General features: G+C 40.7%; 1 protein-coding gene across 1 annotated transcript in view; it reads left to right on the top strand.

Annotated features, from left to right (window-relative positions):
• The window catches only part of LOC103398220 (transient receptor potential cation channel subfamily M member 3), a 41,322-nt gene that overhangs the window by 2,662 nt on the left and 19,644 nt on the right, over positions 1 to 19,016 (top strand). Inside the window, exons 4-6 of the mRNA XM_025053368.1 lie at positions 1,049 to 1,220; positions 11,519 to 11,693; positions 12,389 to 12,512. Of these exons, the coding sequence (XP_024909136.1) occupies positions 1,049 to 1,220; positions 11,519 to 11,693; positions 12,389 to 12,512 (471 nt within the window). The remainder of the gene's footprint in view (positions 1 to 1,048; positions 1,221 to 11,518; positions 11,694 to 12,388; positions 12,513 to 19,016) is intronic.

The raw sequence follows: 19,016 nt of genomic DNA, 5'->3' as shown, positions 1-19,016 counted from the left end.
TTTCAAAGTGAAGTGGACAGCTGGCGCAACCACATGGGACCATAGCACATATGCTAACTTATTCAGATTTTTTTAATTCATTTTATTTCATGGTGACATTTATTATCGGGATCTGTTTAATTGCACAACACATTGACAAACAGACAGCTCTTGGTTTCAGAAGATACACTGGATTACACCGATGTTATTAGAAACAGGATTATACAATTTTAGATTACAGGTCTGATTTATGTTGCGACTTAATAGTTATGTTATATTCAGGATTTTACCATACAATCATATGCAGGTATTTCTCCCTGCTCTAACCTGGTGGCTGGAAGAAATGGTGTGGGTTAAAAAATTGTCAATTGAAAAAATAGTCTAGTGGTTGTCAATAATAGAAGAAACGATGGGAGGGTAAGGATCAGCTACCCAGGAACAACTGGAAAGTTTGAATGAGCAATCTATTCACAGGTTCCCAATTTCCTGGAGAACCTTGTTCAGGGTGTTTCCCACACTCACCCGATCACTGATAGATTTAGGAAAAACTACCAACATCCGACAAGTGGTCAAATAAAAAAGTACTGACAATCATAACGTAGAGACAATGACTAGACAGTAGATAGAAAAGATAAACACGCAAAAATTCTAACCACTTGGAACGAACCATCACTTCACTATACTGTCACTACTTTGAAAAAAAAAAGGTCTCCACCATTCCATAGAATAACATCAGAGCAGTACATACAGTAGCCTCCTCCCTGATCTCTACCAGCACAACCACTAATGCATAAACTGTTACTAATACTGAACAAATGACCAAACACCTGACCAATGTATCTATTTAATGAATCTCCATAAACCTTATCTGTTAGGTTCATAAAATGAGCCATTTGTGATAACTTCAGTGAATTACTTCATCTCATTATAAGATAAGATAAGCTCTGTCATTTTCTACTTAATTATTCTCCTCCATTAATCATGGACAATGAAGTTCCCTCATTTCCACATCTCTGTTCTCTGTGTCTGTTGTGACATCATTTTGTACTAGACTATGTGATCTTTCCAGGTGGTGCGTCCATACCAGACTATGTCCAATCCACTGAGCAAGTTGACTGTTTTGAACAGTCTCCACTCACACTTCATCCTGGCTGACAACGGCACTACCGGAAAATACGGTGCCGAGGTCAAACTCCGGCGGCAGCTGGAGAAGCACATCAGCCTGCAAAAGATCAACACACGTGAGCACAACTTACTTTACTAATTTCTTTACGCTTGACTGACCTACCCTGTGTTTGAGCTGGTTTTTTGTTGAGATTTGTTGAGTTTTACACCGATGTGGGTTAATTGGGTTCAGAGTCAGCAATCAGACAGTGATGGATCACAGCTATTCTCTGCTGTGAACAGTAATTTTAGACAGCTGTGATGGAGCTCCATAATTGGCTGAAATCTGCCGTTGCTCTCTGAATAGCTCTTTTAACTTCTTTCAAACTTTCACTCAGACAAATGAAATGTTTTATGAATTTGGACTTACAAATAAAACTGACTCAACTCGTGAAGGCATTGCCAATACATTGTCATGTCAATCAAACAAGTACTATGAATAGTTTTCTGTTTATGTTTTTGTAATATCTGTTATACGACAGTAATAACCAATAACACTTCAGCTTGCGTCAGTTTGTCAGTCACAGACCTACATTTTTACCCTGCGCTCGGTGACGCTGTTCTAAAGTTGAAGCTTCTTTAGTTTTTCCACTGTAGTGGATATCAAATGGATAGATGTCCATGCTTTACAGGTGTTACAAAGTTAATGTTTGATTAAGTAAAAATTGCAATTGATACATTATTTTTGTCAGCCCTGCCAAAAAACAGGCAATAACTGTAACTGCATGCTTCCAGGTCTTATGTGCTGTTTGTAGTGTTTGTTAAATAATGAGTATGAATGTGTAATATTACATATGCCCTGGGTTTGGTTTTGGTCATCCTTCCAGCTTTCAGGCTCCTATTGCATCACTTTTAATTTTTAAATTTCAGACTCACAGTCGTATGGTGCAGAAAGTAGTCGGTGCTTCCAGCAAGAAGATCACACATTCTCTGTGTCTGTTCCCTGGTTCATTTGATTGGTTTTTTGCAGGGACTGTTTTTCTTCCATAGTCTGAACACAATTAAACTGGGGGGTTGGGTTAAATGAACACTGTACATGCAGTCCTTTGATGAACTAGAGAACTGTCCCTATTTTTTGTAGATGCAGTGACAAAAGTGGATCATGCCCAAATAGTTTTTTGTCTCTCACACTGTGAATCATGAAAAATACATTTGCCCTTGAATTTAGCTCAATGTTAAATATAATTCTGAATTAGAATAATAATAATTAAAACAATCATTGTATTTAGAATTACATATATTTTGTTAGTAAACAAGGTTCACTCAGAATGTGAATTGGACGGCAGGAAAAGAGAAAAGCTAGCAAGGTGCTAGCAAGAGTCAACCTGGGGCAACAGGAAGCTAACCATTCAGTCATATGACCTATGGGCTTCCCTTTGTCATCCTATGCCTGGGATTATAGAAAATGGGCTGGGAAGGCAAAGGGATGCCCAGTCGTCATAAAATCATCCATGGTAATCACTATTTGATCCACAGTATGACCTAACTTTTCATATTAAATCAATATATAGAGATCTCGCAATAGAAAATATGACAAAAGCTGCACAGTATGTGTGTGTGTGTGTGTGTGTGCTGTCATGAGAGTGGACCTGCTGCTGAGAGTTAGAAGTTAGTGATCAATTTGGTGAGCTAGATGTTAAGCATTTGCATAAAATAATGTGATTGAATGGAGCCCTCCTTGCCTTTAAGAAAGTTTCTGAAACTTCTGCAGCTTATACATTATGTGGTTTGTAAGTGCATGAAGCTGTTCTTCATAAAATAAGTGTTAGAATTGTTATTAATCAGGCTAATTTTGAATCTACTGCAAGTCTAACTCTCACTGAAATTCATGGATGTGTAATGTGTTTTAGCAATTTCAATTTTCTTAGTCTTGTCGTGGCCGGATGTACATTAAGCTTCTCACTGCATTAATATGAGTCTCTCAATTTTAGGTCAATCTATCCCTGGTTTTATTTATTTTGTAATTGGTTTTCCGCCTCTATGACAAACCTTTACTTTCTCATTCACTACTACACATGAGCAGAAAATGGCATTCATTGATTGGATTAGTTTAAAACGAGGAGTGCATTAATCTTCCTCTCAGCCGGGCTCTCCTGTGATCTTGTGTAGCCAAAGGTTCAGTCAAACAAAGAGCGAATAAAGAGAGTAATGGACAAGGAAGCGAAGCAGTTCAGTAAGAAAGGCTTTCACATGTGTGGCTCTTTGACCATTTATAACCACATGCCCTTTATTTACTTCACACAGTCACAGGTTGCAGTCAGGGCTGTCACGCCTGTGGTGAATGTATATAAATAATCTGACGCTGTAGTATTTCTGTGATGTCTGAGTCCACCTGAGGCTGATTCTGCTGCTGTGGCTGATTGCAATTTTCATGTAACGACATCTTGTTCATGTGACCAATAAAATGGCTCACATGGAGTTATAACTTTGTCAACAATTCACATCTTGACATATGTGGATTATTATTATTATTATTATTATTATTATTATTATTATTATGTAAGTTGATAATGTAACAAATGCGTGGAAACAGCTTTTACAGCAGCGCCTTGTATCTTTAGCTTCTTTTTTTATGTTCAGAGCTGCTGATAATCAGTGTAAAATGTTTATGCTTGGCTGAATTTTCTGCCATTCCTCCTGTTGTGGGCTTTGTGGTTTGTGAAACATGACATTATCCCAAACAGCTGCAGTCTGTTTTTAACCAAATATGGATTTCTTAGGATCAGGCTCATGTTTTAGTATTGTCTGAGGATTGGAAAATAATTTGCTCTTGCACAAAAAAGTATGCAAGGATATTTGTCCTCCATCGTACTTTCCCCTGGTGCCCCACAATAGTATATCACACAGAACACAGAGCACTGGTCATTAAAATTAACACATTTCTGTGGCAAATCAGGGCAGCCATGAGGACACATGTCAACTCCATTATCAGAGCACAGCTTTGTGTTTCCTGACAGCCTCACAAGATGACTGCACACATCCTCTCACATCTTCAACAACTATACAGCAGGATTAGAATATCTAACAGACAGCTCTGTTCAGCTGTAAATAAAGTAAATACCTAAAGAAAAGGAACCTGATTTCTGAGACTTTAAATAAAATAGATGGAACCACACATTGAAACACTGAGTACAAGCACATTTCTGCACGGGCATCTCTCTCTCTCTCTCTCTCTCTTTCTCTCTCTTTACCTCTCTTGTGATATGGATGAGCTTGAAAGAACATGTAGAGACATGCAAATGCAAATGAGCCTGGATTACATTAATGAGAACTGGGACTCTAAAACATGACTGACATGCAAAGGGACAGAGATTATGCGCAGCAACCGTGAACATTTATTGCATAATTGCGTACCAATGCGTTTTATTACTAGATTTATAGATCATGCTGCACATCCTGGCTGTAGATGATTTAATAGAACCAGACAAAGTAATGTGGTTCAGTGCTGTAGATGCAGAGTGTAGCCACAGGGGAATATGTGGAGATGCTCCATTGGCAGAAGAATAGAATAGAATATAGATTATAATAGAATATTTAATATTTTATTCTCTTCCTGTAGCTTATAACTCATCTATTTTTTTAGACAACAACTTTGTACAACTTTATGAAAACAATGTGATAACAACAAAAGTACCTGTTTACTCTGACTCTCTTGTCAGATTAGTCAACGTGAAAAAAAAAAATCAGAAGTCGTCAATGTCCTGTGTCATTTAAACACAGTGATGGTGCACCATTCACCCTCCAACTTTTACTACAGATCCCTTTTTTATTTTTTGTAACAGACCTGGATATGTAAAATTGACCCCTTCTGGGAGACACACTCAAAGACATTTCATCCTCCTACCATCTCCTGAAGCTGGAGTTAATCATCAAACTTGGACATATTGGAAAAAGAAATCAATAAATCCACTGGCACTATTCAGCACCGCTCACTCAAACGCTGCTCAGCTCGTCTGACGCTTTTCCTGCTGCTACTTTGGTGCTTTTCAATCTCTCTAACACACACACACACACATATAACAAACACAGAGGAACTTCAGAGGAAGAACAGAAAATGGGCAGAGAAAAAAAAATATATGGAAAAACACTAGCGTTAAGGGATTTTATTGCCTTCACTGAATAGAGGCAGGAGAGAATGAAAAGACACACCGGGCAAAATTAAACATATACATCCACCAATGTTCTCCATTTTACCAGTCAAATATAATTCAATTCATTCTCAGGCATAAAAAGTAAAGGATCTGTAGATCTTCCAATGTAATTTATAAAAACAACAGTATGTTGGAAATGTAGCATTGTCTTTTGAAAGGCAGGCGTAAGAAAATGATTTCTGTTGCTGTAATGGACCAAAAGGAAAAAAAAAATCTGTTACAGATTTATGGCCCATCGATTTAAAATCAGATTCACTTACAGTTACATCTTGCTTTCATCTAAAGCTGTGGCCTGGAACTCAAACAAGTTTGGGGCAACAGTTCCCACCATCGTTTCATTAGAGGGTTACGTCACAGCACAAAAAAAAAAAAGCTTTTTGTTTAATAAGAACACCTTATAATACTATATTGCAAACAACAAAAACCTTTTTTCACTTTTGGATGACCAACTAATGTATTGCAACTTGCAACCAGAAATATCATTTTGTGAGGGGTTTGTGGGCTGGGAGCACCCTCAGGCTGAGAGTTGGACACTGCTGTTCTAAATCCAAGCGGAACCTTTGGTCTCCACTAAATGTTTTTGAATTACACAGCTGTATTAGCTCTCATGTTCTCATACTGTAGGTGTCACCTAAGTCTATGGCTGATACACACTCGACTGTGTCACCTTCACTAACCCTGTCTAAGGAGCGTTTTCATTACTCACAGCATACTTTAACAAAGATGAGGTAACGGAGGTGATTGAATTCACATACTGTAGGAACATGCGTCGAAGATTACCCGTGACACTGTGACCTCAACGTGCAGAAGCACATACAGAAGAAATTATGGTTAAGCTGTGGTACAAGGAAGGACAAATGGGGTGTAGCACTTGGAATTAATGAAAGTTGTTGGTGCCGAAAAATACGTTATTCAGCAACCACTATTGTCATCTAAGTGCCACAGATAGAACGACCTGGAAAGAACCACACCTGAGAACGTTGTAAGTTTTACTCGCTGTGAGGGGGAGCAGAGAGGCCAACAGCTTTGCAGAGTTGGCTCACCTAAGTCCCAAAGTGTATGAGGACTGCAGCTCCTTTTATTAAGAGAGTTACATAAGTACTGAGCAGTTGTTTTTTTCATTACGTATATTCTTATATTTGTTCACACGATTTACATAGATGATGAGGAATAGACTTCATCCTTTGTAAAACATGTCTAGGAGTACGTACAGGATATTTCCTGTGCAGAGCAAAGTCTTCAAAAAAGGAGTATGTGTTCCTTACAAGCAGATTATGATTTAACACACTTTGATAACTAACTAGAAATTCTATTTACAAATGTCGTCAAAATATTAAACTTACACCTCCATGTATTACTGTGGGAAGAAATGTTTTTTAGTGTGTGTGTTTTAGCTGTCTGGAACAAACTGGCGTGGTGACCCAGCTCATCAGGGAGGCCCGTGAAGGAAAAGGAGATTTTACCGTACTCTGGCTGGACCTTGCCGATGCGCACAGCTCCATACCTCACAAACTTGTTCAGCCCCTGCGACATCATGTTCCCAGCAAAGTTACAGACCTTATCCAGGATTACTATAACAATTTTAGGCTAAGAGTCACTGCTCGGTCAGGACATCAGACTGGCACCGACTTAAGAAAGGCATAATAACAGGCTGCACAATCTTAGTCATTTTGTTTGCACTCACCATGAACATGATCTTTAAGTCAGCAGAGGTGAAGTGTAGGGGACCCTTGACAAAATCTGGAGTACGCCAGCCCCCTATAAGAGCTTTTATGTATGACCTAACTGTCACCACCACATCTGTCCCGGGCAGTAGATGGATTCTCCAAGGCCTAGAGAAGCTCATCACATGGGCAAGGATGAGAATTAAGCCAGCAAAATCCAGGTCTCTAGTGCTCAAGAGGGGAAAGGTAACAGACAGGTTATGTTTCTCTCTGGCTGAAGCCACCATCCCTTCCATCACAGAGCAGCCAGTTAAGAGCCTCGGGAAGTACTTTGATTGCAGCCTCAAAGATTCCACATCCATCCAGAGAACCAGCAAGGAGCTCGAGGACTGGCCGAGGAGTGTTGACAAATCAGGCCTGCCAGGGAGATTTAAGGCTTGGATTTACCAACATTCAGTCCTGCCCTGGATCCTGTGGCCTATGCTAGTGTACAGTACCCATGACAACTGTCGAGGCCATGGAGAGAAGGATCAGCAGTTACTTGCAAAGATGGCTTGGCCTACCCCGCAGCCTGAGCAGTGCTGCTCTGTACGGAAGTAGTAACATCTTGCGGCTCCCATTCAGCGGACTCACTGAAGAGTTCATGGTGACCAGAACACGGGAACTCCTGCAATACAGGGAATCCAGGGATGTGAAGGTGGCATCAGTTGGCATCCAGGTAAAAACAGGCAGGAAATGGAGGGCAGACGAAGCTCTGGAAGTGGTAGAGTCGCGATTGAGGCAGAAGATTCCAGCCAGAATTACATCCATAAGGCTCTGACGAGATATGATCATTGACTCAGATTCCACTAAGCAGCTGATCATTCTGGAACTCGCAGTTCCCTGGGAAGAGCACATGGAAGAGGCCACTGAGAGGAAGTGTGCGAAGTACCAGGAGCTGGTGGATGAGTGCAGGAGCCAAGGCTGGAAGAAATACTATGAACCCCTGGAGGGGGGTTGCCGGAGATTTGCACGACGGTCCCTCTGCAAAGTCCTCACTATGCTGGGCCTCACAGGGGAGGCAAAGAGGAAGGCCATCAGATCTGCAACTGAAGCTGCAGAGAAAGCCACAAGATGGCTTTGGATCAAAAGGGCAAATCCATCCATGGGCAAATGCAGCTGGGACACAGGCTAGAGTCTGATCACCTCAGGTGGGGTCGCCTGGGTGAGGGTGTCTGATGATTGAAAGACCCAAAACAGACTTGATATTGACATCCTTAAAACTTATCATGACATTTCATGTGTGGGGCTTCAAATTATTATATATATTAATTTTTAGACGCTGGTCAGTCGCTGTATAGGCGCAGTAAATAGTCATGTTCTTGAGGGGGTTAAAGTTGGCTTTTGTATTGTTTTTGCATTTCTTTTTTGAAAATTCTGTACTATCGTAAAGTACTCTGGCTGATTATTACATTTTGGTGACGCAGTTTTCTTCACTTCTTTTTCTTCTGGGTAATAAACACCTAAGACTCCACTTTGAAGAAATGCATCATTAGCAAATCTCCCCAAGAAAATGATAAATCCATCTATGGGTGTTTACAACAGTAGGATCCATCTGAAAGTGCTGACCAGATGTATCCTCCTGCTCTGTTGGACTGTCTTATTTAATATAAAGTTAAAGTTTAGACAGTAAATCCACCTACACAAATTTAACAATTTGAAGGACTCAGCTTTTCAACAACGACAGGATTACATGGAAAAGTAAAAGATTGCAAGTTCAGCAGAAGCAGCACTTTACAGTGAACAATGTTCAAAGGCCTGACTTCACCTCAGGAAACAGTTATAGCTGTGATGGAGGTGACAGCAGGTAAAACTTTGGGCAGGATTATTTTTGGTGTGTGAAGGGAGTGGCACTTTGGAAGCTGGAGGGTCTCCCACCTACATAAGAAGGCTGTAGGTTAGATACCACAGTCCACAAAATTCAGGTTGTGTCAAGAAAGACTTCTGATATAACTGTGCACTGTGGAGGCTTCTCGTACCGTTTCTCGTTAGTATAGTGGTGAGTATCCTCTCCTGTCACACGGGCATCCAGGGAGGACAGATTTATTCCTAATTTGCTGAAGATTCATTAAAGTTCTGTCTATCTAAAAAGACCAGGTGGAAGTGATTCTTCAACATCAGCCATGACAGAATATTTGCATGTTTAAAATGTAGTAACTGATGATATTGTGAAAGTATCTAAGTAACTGGCTTAAATTGATGTTACTGTAATATTTTCAAAAAAGGGATAATTACAGATGGAGTATAACCCTCTTTATGTATTTTACATTAGCTGTTACAAAACAGTTACTTAAAGTCATTATTATTCAAATGTGGCAGAATTGGACTTTCTTCAGTCCAGTCCACTGACAAAGAACCACTCATAATGGAATATATATATATATATATATATATATGTACTGTATATATATATATACGTATGTAAGTATGTATGTATGTATATATGTATGTATGTATGTATGTATTTACACAGGTCAGAAGAATATGTAGAAAAAAACAAATCCCAGAAGGATGGAGCCATCAGTACCCATAGAGAAGAGAAAAATCAGATTTTTACCGGATCCAAACATCTGGTGGATCCAGACAGAAAACATTCACCTCTGTCTGGGGTTAAAGGTGAAAATTGAGCAGGGAGGAGAGGTGGAGAAAAGAAAGAACTGATAGAGTGTGGAACAAGGGACAGGTGGTGGAAGACTAAGAGGAGGGAGACCAGAGGCAGATGTCTGGCAGAAACTTCTGGAGATGTTGTAGTAAAGATCACAGTTAGGAGAGAAAGGGCAGGGAGAACTGGTCTTACCACCAGCTGTCCAGATATACAGTAAAGGTAAAGATGATAAAATAATCCTGGTTTTTAAAGTCATTATTACATTTCATAAGCAAAGTGGCAGTTTTATTTTTGACAGATATAGAAATAGAAAAGACTAACAATGTGTATGAGAGTAAAACATTCAAAATGTTGTGCTGAGAATAACTTTGTTTTTGTTTTGTCTTTAAAAATTGTTCCATAACCTGTTATTCCTGTTGATGTAATGACACATTTCTCAACTTGTTTCTTTTTTTTTTTCAATTATCTCTGACACAGCTGTTCCTTCTCCTCCTCATCTTCTCCTCCGTGCTGTGTTTCAATAGAACATTAATCTGTAAACACAGCAGCTTTGCCTCCAAACCTTTACCTGTCATCAATATCAATAGTCTTTCTGGCAAAACCACAAAATCTCTCTCTCTCCCTCTCTCTCTTTCTTTCTCTCTCTCTTTCTCTCTTTTTCTCTCTCTCTCTCAAATTTTTTTTCTCTCTCTCTCTCAAATTTTTTTTCTCTCTCTCTCTCCAATTTTTTTTCTCTCTCTCTATTTCGTTCACTCTTTCTCTCTCCCGCTCTGTCTCTCTTTCTTTCTGTCTTTCCCCCCCCTCTCTCTCTCCCTCTCTCTCTCTTTCTCTCTTTCTTTCTCTTTCTCTCCCTCTCTCTCTTTCTTTCTCTCTCTCTATCTTTCGTTCTCTCTCTCTCTCTATCTTTCATTCTCTCTTTCTCTCTCTCTCTCTCTGTCTTGCTCACTCACAAATTGAAGAATTAGGCACAAAGGCCCACTCATCACTCTCCCTCATTCTGTCTGTGCTGGGTGCAGTCATGTAATGTGTGGTGTCACAGTGACATTGGTTGCCTCTTTGAAGTTATCAGGGACCTCCTTATGTAACTGCTCCCATTACAGAACCAGAGCAGGCAGAAGCAGTAGAGATAACTCAAAACGTGTGCACACGCCTGGGTTTGTATGTGTGCGTGCAAAAGACAAAAGTTTTTCCTGGGTGAATTATACAGATGCATTAGACAGTGATGTGCATAGATAATGGTGTAGTTACACATCTTTTGAATTAGAGGAGTCTAAATAGGCGGCAGATGAGGGAACAGAGTTAACTGAGGAAAACGGGGAAGACAAATCTGAAAATACTTAAGGACAAAACTGGTATAGGGTCAAAATAGTAAAGGGCTTATTGTGTGTGTAATGTTGTGGTGTAAGAGAAAAACATCAGTAGCTAAAAATAGAGGAGTGGGATTAACAACAGGAAAATTCCTCAGAGTTTTCTCATCATGAGCGTCGTCTCCTGTACGTGCATCTGCTAATTATGCGTAATTACTTGAAATAGCCCACGTTTAGCCGGCACCTAGCAGTCTTTTGTGTGAAACAGGGGGAGTGTTATCACTGAAACACTTCATATATACACACACATGTTTCACAGGCCTAAGAACAAAGCTCTGGAAGACAGAAGATTTATTTTTAGTACAGATTCATGAAAAGAAAACCCTCTTCTATAATTAGTCAGTGTAGAATACCATTAGCTCACATTTAGCAATGTAAAAGGTTATAATTCTGGAATTAGTTTTTCAGTCAACAATGCAAATATTTGTGTGATACAATGAAGAATACACCTGACTTTTTCAATCTTTGCTTCTTTGAAATTTGACTTCTCCTCTCTTAAATGTTTCTTTCTCCTCTAATTCCTCCTGCTATGACTCTCCTCCTGTGCAGGTATTGGACAGGGCGTACCGGTGGTGGCTCTGATTGTGGAGGGAGGTCCAAATGTCATTTCTATCGTATTGGAGTACCTCAGGGACACGCCTCCGGTCCCTGTGGTTGTGTGTGATGGGAGCGGCCGAGCCTCAGACATTCTGGCTTTTGGACACAAGTTTTCTGAAGACGGAGGGTATGCATATTTATCTTGATATTTAATTTAACAAAAAAGTATTGATATTAGGAACTTTACTGTCAATTCAGTAAAACACCAAAGAGAGTGAAAAATTACATTTAAACAAAATATTTTTGAAGAACATGCATTGTTGAGTGTTGATGAGTGTTGACATTATTTCAGAGAGACAGAGAGTTGCTTTATAAATTGTAGAAGTAGAAAATGCTAAATTTTACTTTTTTGACTAAATTGGTAAACAATTAATTCTACAATGTAAAATAAAGGTAATTCCTGTGTTCCCCTGATGTGCAAAAGGGAAACAACAACTCTGTAGTCCACTATAAAAAGGACAAAGATTAGTAATTTTGAAAAAGCTTTGCTTAAGAGATTTGTTTGTTTTCTGTTTGTCTTATCCATCAATTGATGTTGGATTACTGTGGTGTGGCCAGTCTTTCATTCTTTCTTTTTTCACTGACAAATCCATCTCACCAATTTGAAGAAAACTTGAGGAAAAATAAAATCATTATTCTTCACCTATTGTAGTTTGACACTCAGTGATTTTTCTTTTATGAATAAATATTCTTAGAGATTAAAGACCAAGTCCAGAAAGACCTAGCTCCTCTTCCCCCTGCTCTCATCCCTTTTGCTCTCTCTGACATCTTGTTGTCATTTTTCCTCCACACCTCTGTCCCAACTTCTTTCTGCCTCTGCAGCATAATTAATGAGTCTCTCAGAGACCAGTTGCTGGTGACTATTCAGAAGACATTCACCTACAGCCGCACTCAGGCCCAACATCTGTTCATCATCCTGATGGAGTGCATGAAGAAGAAGGAGCTGGTGAGCATCACTTTCATACATGAACACAAGCATGTTTTAGCTCACTGATCTTACTCTGATATTTTTTAAGGTAAACAAGTAACAAACAAAAATCAAACTTTTTCTTTTATATATTTACAAACATAAACTGAATACTTTATATAAAAATGCATGATATGTTGAGGTACGTTGATTACATACATATTGCTGTATGTCACAATATGATTCAGTACTGGTGGTTTAGTCATACAGTTTTCAACTAAAAATAGAATGACATCTATATTTTTCTAAATTTTTAATTTTTGTTTTAATTGATCATGATTTACCAATACTCCCTTTGTGCACCCGTTAACAAGCATGTTTTTATTATAGTACATATGTCATGTACCTTAAGGTGGATCATGGTCATATGTTTAGATTTGGTTCAGGACTCAATGGCTTTCACTTGAGCATCTGTCAAAGTCAATACCCACTGATTTTGTCAAGCATGGCTAACACAATCATCTCTGTCTCCCCGGGCGGGGGGCAGACTCCATCATTCCTGTTTAAGGAAGACCAGCCTTCTATTTCCACTGTTAAATGCTGTAGGTGTAGAGTTGATTTGTGTTTGTGTTTGTGTGTGGACATGCACATATACATATCAAGGTGATACATATTTGTGATGCTCCATTGATACAGACCCACCTTCAGTTGTAATGATATTGAACATATCTGCGGCACCAGCATTCTTTTTTTTCCATATCAGCAGCTCCCAGTGTTAGTGTCTGTAGGATTAGTACAAACACTGGAACCTCATGTGATCACCATGTTGCTGCTGGTCATATAACCCACAGACATACTGCATGTACATGTTAATTCTCTAGAATCTCAGAGGGGTTCCAGCAACTCACACTGATTCACACTTCTGTGAATGCACCAGAGCACAATAGCAGGGATTGTGAAATATTCTTTAGCATTATTGTTGTCAGCTGCAGCAGTGGCAGCAGCAGCAGCAGCTGTGCAGAGCAGATAATCTGATGCTGTCTCTCTGTCTCCCTCTGAATTTACATAGCTGTTATCACTTATAGCCCGATACTAAGCACTAAATAGTAAAACTTCACACTAACATGATTTTTTGTTCCTAGGGGACAAAATAAATGATACTGCACAAAAGGTAACATTTGAAAAATAAATAAGTATCATTTTAGTTGACTAAAGAAAAAACTTTCACTTGATAATGTGAGTTATGTGAATGTATTTAAACGGATTATTATTAATTTTTTTTGGGTTGTGAGAAAAAAAGAAAAGCAATAGATAGATTCGTATTCTGAGGAACTTATATTATACAATATTATTGGACCCTGAACACATTATTTGACTGCAGAGTAATTTTGTATCTTTTTACGCTGCTGATAAAAATTACATATTATTTCACTTATTACCATGAGGAAGTACTTTTTTAAGTCAAAAGACCACCCGCACCATAATGTGTATGATATTATTTTAGCATAGCTAAAATGTTATATGATTTTGATCTATAAAGGAATCAAACAAAATCATATGGCAAAACAAAAAATCTGTTACATTTGCATCAGATAAACAGTTCTGTTTAAATGTATGCATGTTCATGTCTACAGCCACAAACACAGAGTTTCTTGGAGTAAAGTATATTTTTAACTCCTTCTCTTTGTTATCTACAAGGATAAAAGGTGTGTTTACTTCTCCTGTCTTTGACTTCAGTTGACTCCTAAATGTAATTATCTGACCTCTGAGGTAATACACCTACAAGGTTTGGGAAAATCTGTCCACGTTTTTTATGAGGCATCTTGTCCACTTACCCTAAAAGGTAATACAATAGTTTTGTTGCCTGTTACACCAACATAGAAGGTGACACAAACAGAAAAAGTGACAACAGCTTATGCTTTTGAAGGTGTTAGGTTTATTACCGTATTAAATAAAGAAAAAAAAACCTACAGGATTTAAAAGACTGAAGTCAGATAATTTCTAAACCCATATGAAGACCATATCTTCTGCTAAAGGAAGACATTAAATCTAAATTAGTTCTATAGTATCTACCACAGTTCACTATGAATTCTTAATGAACTTTGGTTCTGAGGCCGAGCAGTGCACAAACGTGCACGCTGAGGCTTTAAACCAGTGAAGGCATTGAGGCATTTACACTGGCAACAGTGGCATTAAAAAAAAAGGACAGTCATCTTTTCTGTACAGCCTCGTTATTTGGTTTAAGAAATAATGCTGTCCTTTTAGTTAAATAACTCGGGAGATGAAAAGGGGAGGTTAACTGCCTGGCTAATCAGTGAATAATGTTCTAGTTCTAGAGTTTAACTGTGGCTGACATTTTGAAAGTTTATAAATAATGTGCAGCGCTCATGCAGTGGAATGGTATACGATATGGAGAGAAAGGTAGCATTTATATCCATTTGTCTGGATAATGAGGGCAATTACTTTTCTTATACATTTTCCTCTTTTATCTGTTCAACACAAAGGTGGTGTTGCAGAGGGAGACCACCGAGACAACAGTCAGCGCTGTGTCAGACTCAGTGCATTTAAGGACACGTTGCTTTATGTAACAGCTTTTGTTGTAAGTCAAGATATAATTTCACTCTAGTATGTCACTTAAAGAGAAGGGCTTCCTCTGCATCCTCCTCCTCCTCCTTCTTCTGCTCCTCCTCCTCCTTTTTCTCCTCTCTCCTCTCCACAGTCTTTTTCACTCGTGTAGAGAAGTGATGTCCTGGTATCTCTCATTGTGTATAATTGAGTATAGAACACTCCTCATGTGACTAATTTAGATGCAATATTGAGGAACTCTGCCTCCCTGACAGGACTATTTTGAAACAAGTAGCAACACAATGTAATGGAGAAGATATTGTATATTGTGAGTGATCATGGTATTCACACAACAGAAAAATGTAAACTATTTTAACACAAGGTTATCAGTTTTTTTTAAAATAGTCTTATTTCTCATAGCATTCCACACAGTCATTTCCATATTGAACAGAAGCTACCATGTTTTGCAAAATGATGTGTGAAAAACCAGCAGGCCACCAATGCCACTATATCGGTATTGGTTAATATTAGAATCAGAAATTAAGTGTTTGGACAATATCTGCATATTGTACATCGGCAAAAACTCTTCATTTTCATGTTTAATTTCATTCCAACAATTGAGAAAGATCAAGAAACTGGTGAAAACAGAGTTTATTAGATGTTCATTGTAGAGTTTTATATTTTTATAAAATGTTTTATTTTTAATGTTGTTTGCAAGATGCATTATGTTGTGCATGACCAGCAGCAGCTCTTGCAGCAGCAGCAGCAGGGTGTTAAAATAAGGATGAATGCTTGTTCAATCACCATTGTTGACTGCAGCGTGAAGAAGGGCTTTTCTCAACCTGTAAGCTTGTAGCTTAGCATCTCTCTCTCTGAAGTTAAACAGAGCCCTGTCATTGTGAGAGAGATAACACTGCCTCTCACCGTGCATTCCTCACACCCGTCTTCGATCTGGCAGCAGTAGATCTCCCATCTTCTGTCTTCCTTTGCTTTACACCACTGTTCTTTTCATGCTGTCTTAAATCTCTCCTCCTTGCCTTCTTCTCTGCTCCTCTCTCTTTTTATCTGTAATGATTCTGCTCATTTCCTTTGCCCTGAGTTCTTGTCGACTGACAGAGTTGATGCTCTTTTTTGTTGACCCCTGAACTATCACTGTAAACCCAGAGAGATGTCAAAAAACATTTTTGCTCTTAAAGATAATATTTCAATCATGAGAGTCTTGAGAATCACAAACTCAGAACCTCTGCTTCAAAAAAGGTTAGAAAAAGAGCAGACAGTAGAATAAGGCCAAAAGTTTGTTTTGTGCTTCTACAGTAACATTCAATATTTACAGCTTGGGATTTGGGATTTGTCAATAAAATAAGATATATTTAATTTTTTATTGTAAGGCAGCTGCCCACTCCTTAACTTCTTTGCGGAACTCAGGCCACACAAACTTGGACCCCACCAGCTTGACCGACGCCCGGACTCCCGGGTGCGAAGGGAGTGAACTGCCTCGAAAACCTGGCGACGCCAGTTTGCTGGTACCACAGGGCGTGGTCGACCCATTGAGATGTCGCAGAGGAGCTTGGGGGCCGCCTGCCATTACCTCCGCACTCTCTAACTTGAGGCCCGTAACCGCAGACTTGAGGGCTATGACATCTGGATCGCTAAGCTGATTCGCAGTCATGGACTGGAAATCCAACTCGAGATGCACTGGGCACACAAGCACCCGCGACAGACAGTCAGCCACCGGGTTGGCCTTACCAGCCACGTGTTCAATGTCTGTAGTAAACTCTGAAATGGCGGCCAGGTGGCACTGCTGGCGAGCAGACCATGGCTCAGTAACCTTGGACATCGCAAACGTTAACGGCTTATGATCTACATACGCAGCGAAAGCCGAGGCAGGACCCGGTTGTAAAAATTAACCATGCCCAAAAACTCCTGCAGTGCCTTAACTGAGATCGGGCACGGGAATTCTGCAACAGCCTGCAATGGCCAGGAAAATTGCTTGTACTGCTCACAAACATGGTCCAAATCCTAGTGCCACACTGTCTAACTTAGCAGAGTAGTATCCGACAGGCCTTTGCAAGTCATCATGCTCCTGAGTTAAAATAGCAGTCATGTAACCATCTTTTTCATTGACATACAATGTAAAAGGCATCTCAGTGTTAGGGATACCTAGAGCAGGTGCTCCACATAGAGCTCTGTTTAAAGACAGGAAAGCTTCCTTTTCCCTTGGCTCCAAAACTATGTGTGTTTTAGAGTCTCTCTGACCCTTCAAAAGATCATTTAGGGGTTGGGCTATTTTACTGTATGATTCTACCTATGCCCTATTGAAATTACACAGGCCAAGGAAAGAACGTAGTTCTTTGACTGTGGTTGCCCCCCCCGAACACCCAGAAGGGACTCCCACGACAGAAATCAGTTATCTAGCACAGGCTTAATCAGTCTGCCATAACGGCTGAATTTTAACTTAGGGCCCACTGCAGGTGAAAAAACAACTGGATTCTTGGAAGGAGGGCGACCCCTGCGGGGAACCTGGGCCGAAAACATAACTTCGTCTGCTACCATGTGTGCTGGTTTGAGTCTATCTACCGTAACCCGTTCTCTACGTCCACCCATATCCAGGACAAAATGCTTAGAGCCTGTCTCTGGAACGCGAAAAGGTCCGTCATAAGGAGGTTGTAAGGGAGAGCGGTGAGAATCGTGACGTACAAAAACAAACCTAGCTGACTTGAGCTCCGCAGGGACGAACGATTTCGGAAAACAGTGGTGCACAGGACCCGGAGCGAGACCATTTTCAAACAAAACTCTTTGGGGGCCGAACGCAAACCGAGCATCACCCAATGCAAACGATCCGCCCAACCACTCCCGGACAACGCCGCCCGCAATGCCGCTTTGAGTGAGCGGTGAAAACGTTCACACAAACTGTTAGCTTGAGGATGGTACGCAGTGGTACGGTGGACCTGAACACCCAAGGACACCGCCAATGCTGACCACAATTCAGACACAAATTGAGGACCCCTGTCGGATGTGATATCTGACGGCGTACTGAAACGTGAAACCCAGGCTGAAAGAAACGCGCGCTCCACATCCGCAGATTCCATTCGTGGAAGACAGAGGGACTGTCTCTGGCCACCTGGTGGTATGACCATGGTAAGCAGATGCGTAAAACCGCGTGAAGGCGGGAGAGGGTCCACTAGATCCACGTGCACATGGTCGAAACGCCTGTTTGGAATTAGAAAAGGTTCGAGGGGAGCCTTGGTGTGTTGGTGGACCTTGGCCCGCTGACATGCAACACAGGCAGCTGCCTACTCCTTAACCTCTTTGCGGAACCCAGGCCACACAAACTTGGACCCCACCAGCTTGACCGACGCCCGGACTCCCGGGTGCGACAGTGAGTGAACTGCGTCGAAAACCTGGCGACGCCAGTTTGCTGGTACCACAGGGCGTGGTCGACCCATTGAGATGTCGCAGAGGAGCTTGGGGCCGCCTGCCATTACCTCCGCACTCTCTAACTTGAGGCCCGTAACCGCAGACTTGAGGGCTATGACATCTGGATCGCTAAGCTGATTCGCAGTCATGGACTGGAAATCCAACCCGAGATGCACCGGGCACACAAGCACCCGCGACAGACAGTCAGCCACCGGGTTGGCCTTACCAGCCACGTGTTCAATGTCCGTAGTAAACTCTGAAATGGCGGCCAGGTGGCGCTGCTGGCGAGCAGACCATGGCTCAGTAACCTTGGACATCGCAAACGTTAACGGCTTATGATCTACATACGCAGCGAAAGAGCGACCTTCAAGTAGGAACCGGAAGTAGCGGGTGGCGAGGTACAACGCCAACAACTCCCGGTCAAAAACACTGTACTTGCGTTCGCTATCTCAAAGCTTGTGGCTGAAAAACGCAAGAGGCTGCCACACACCAGCCACACGCTGTTCGACCACTGCGCCCACAGCAATGTCGGATGCATCAGTTGTCAGGGCTATGGGAGCC

This window comes from Cynoglossus semilaevis, chromosome Z, assembly GCF_000523025.1.
Source record: "Cynoglossus semilaevis isolate Cse_v1.0 chromosome Z, Cse_v1.0, whole genome shotgun sequence".
Lineage (NCBI taxonomy): Eukaryota > Metazoa > Chordata > Actinopteri > Pleuronectiformes > Cynoglossidae > Cynoglossus > Cynoglossus semilaevis.
This window is presented reverse-complemented; position numbering and strand designations above follow the sequence as displayed.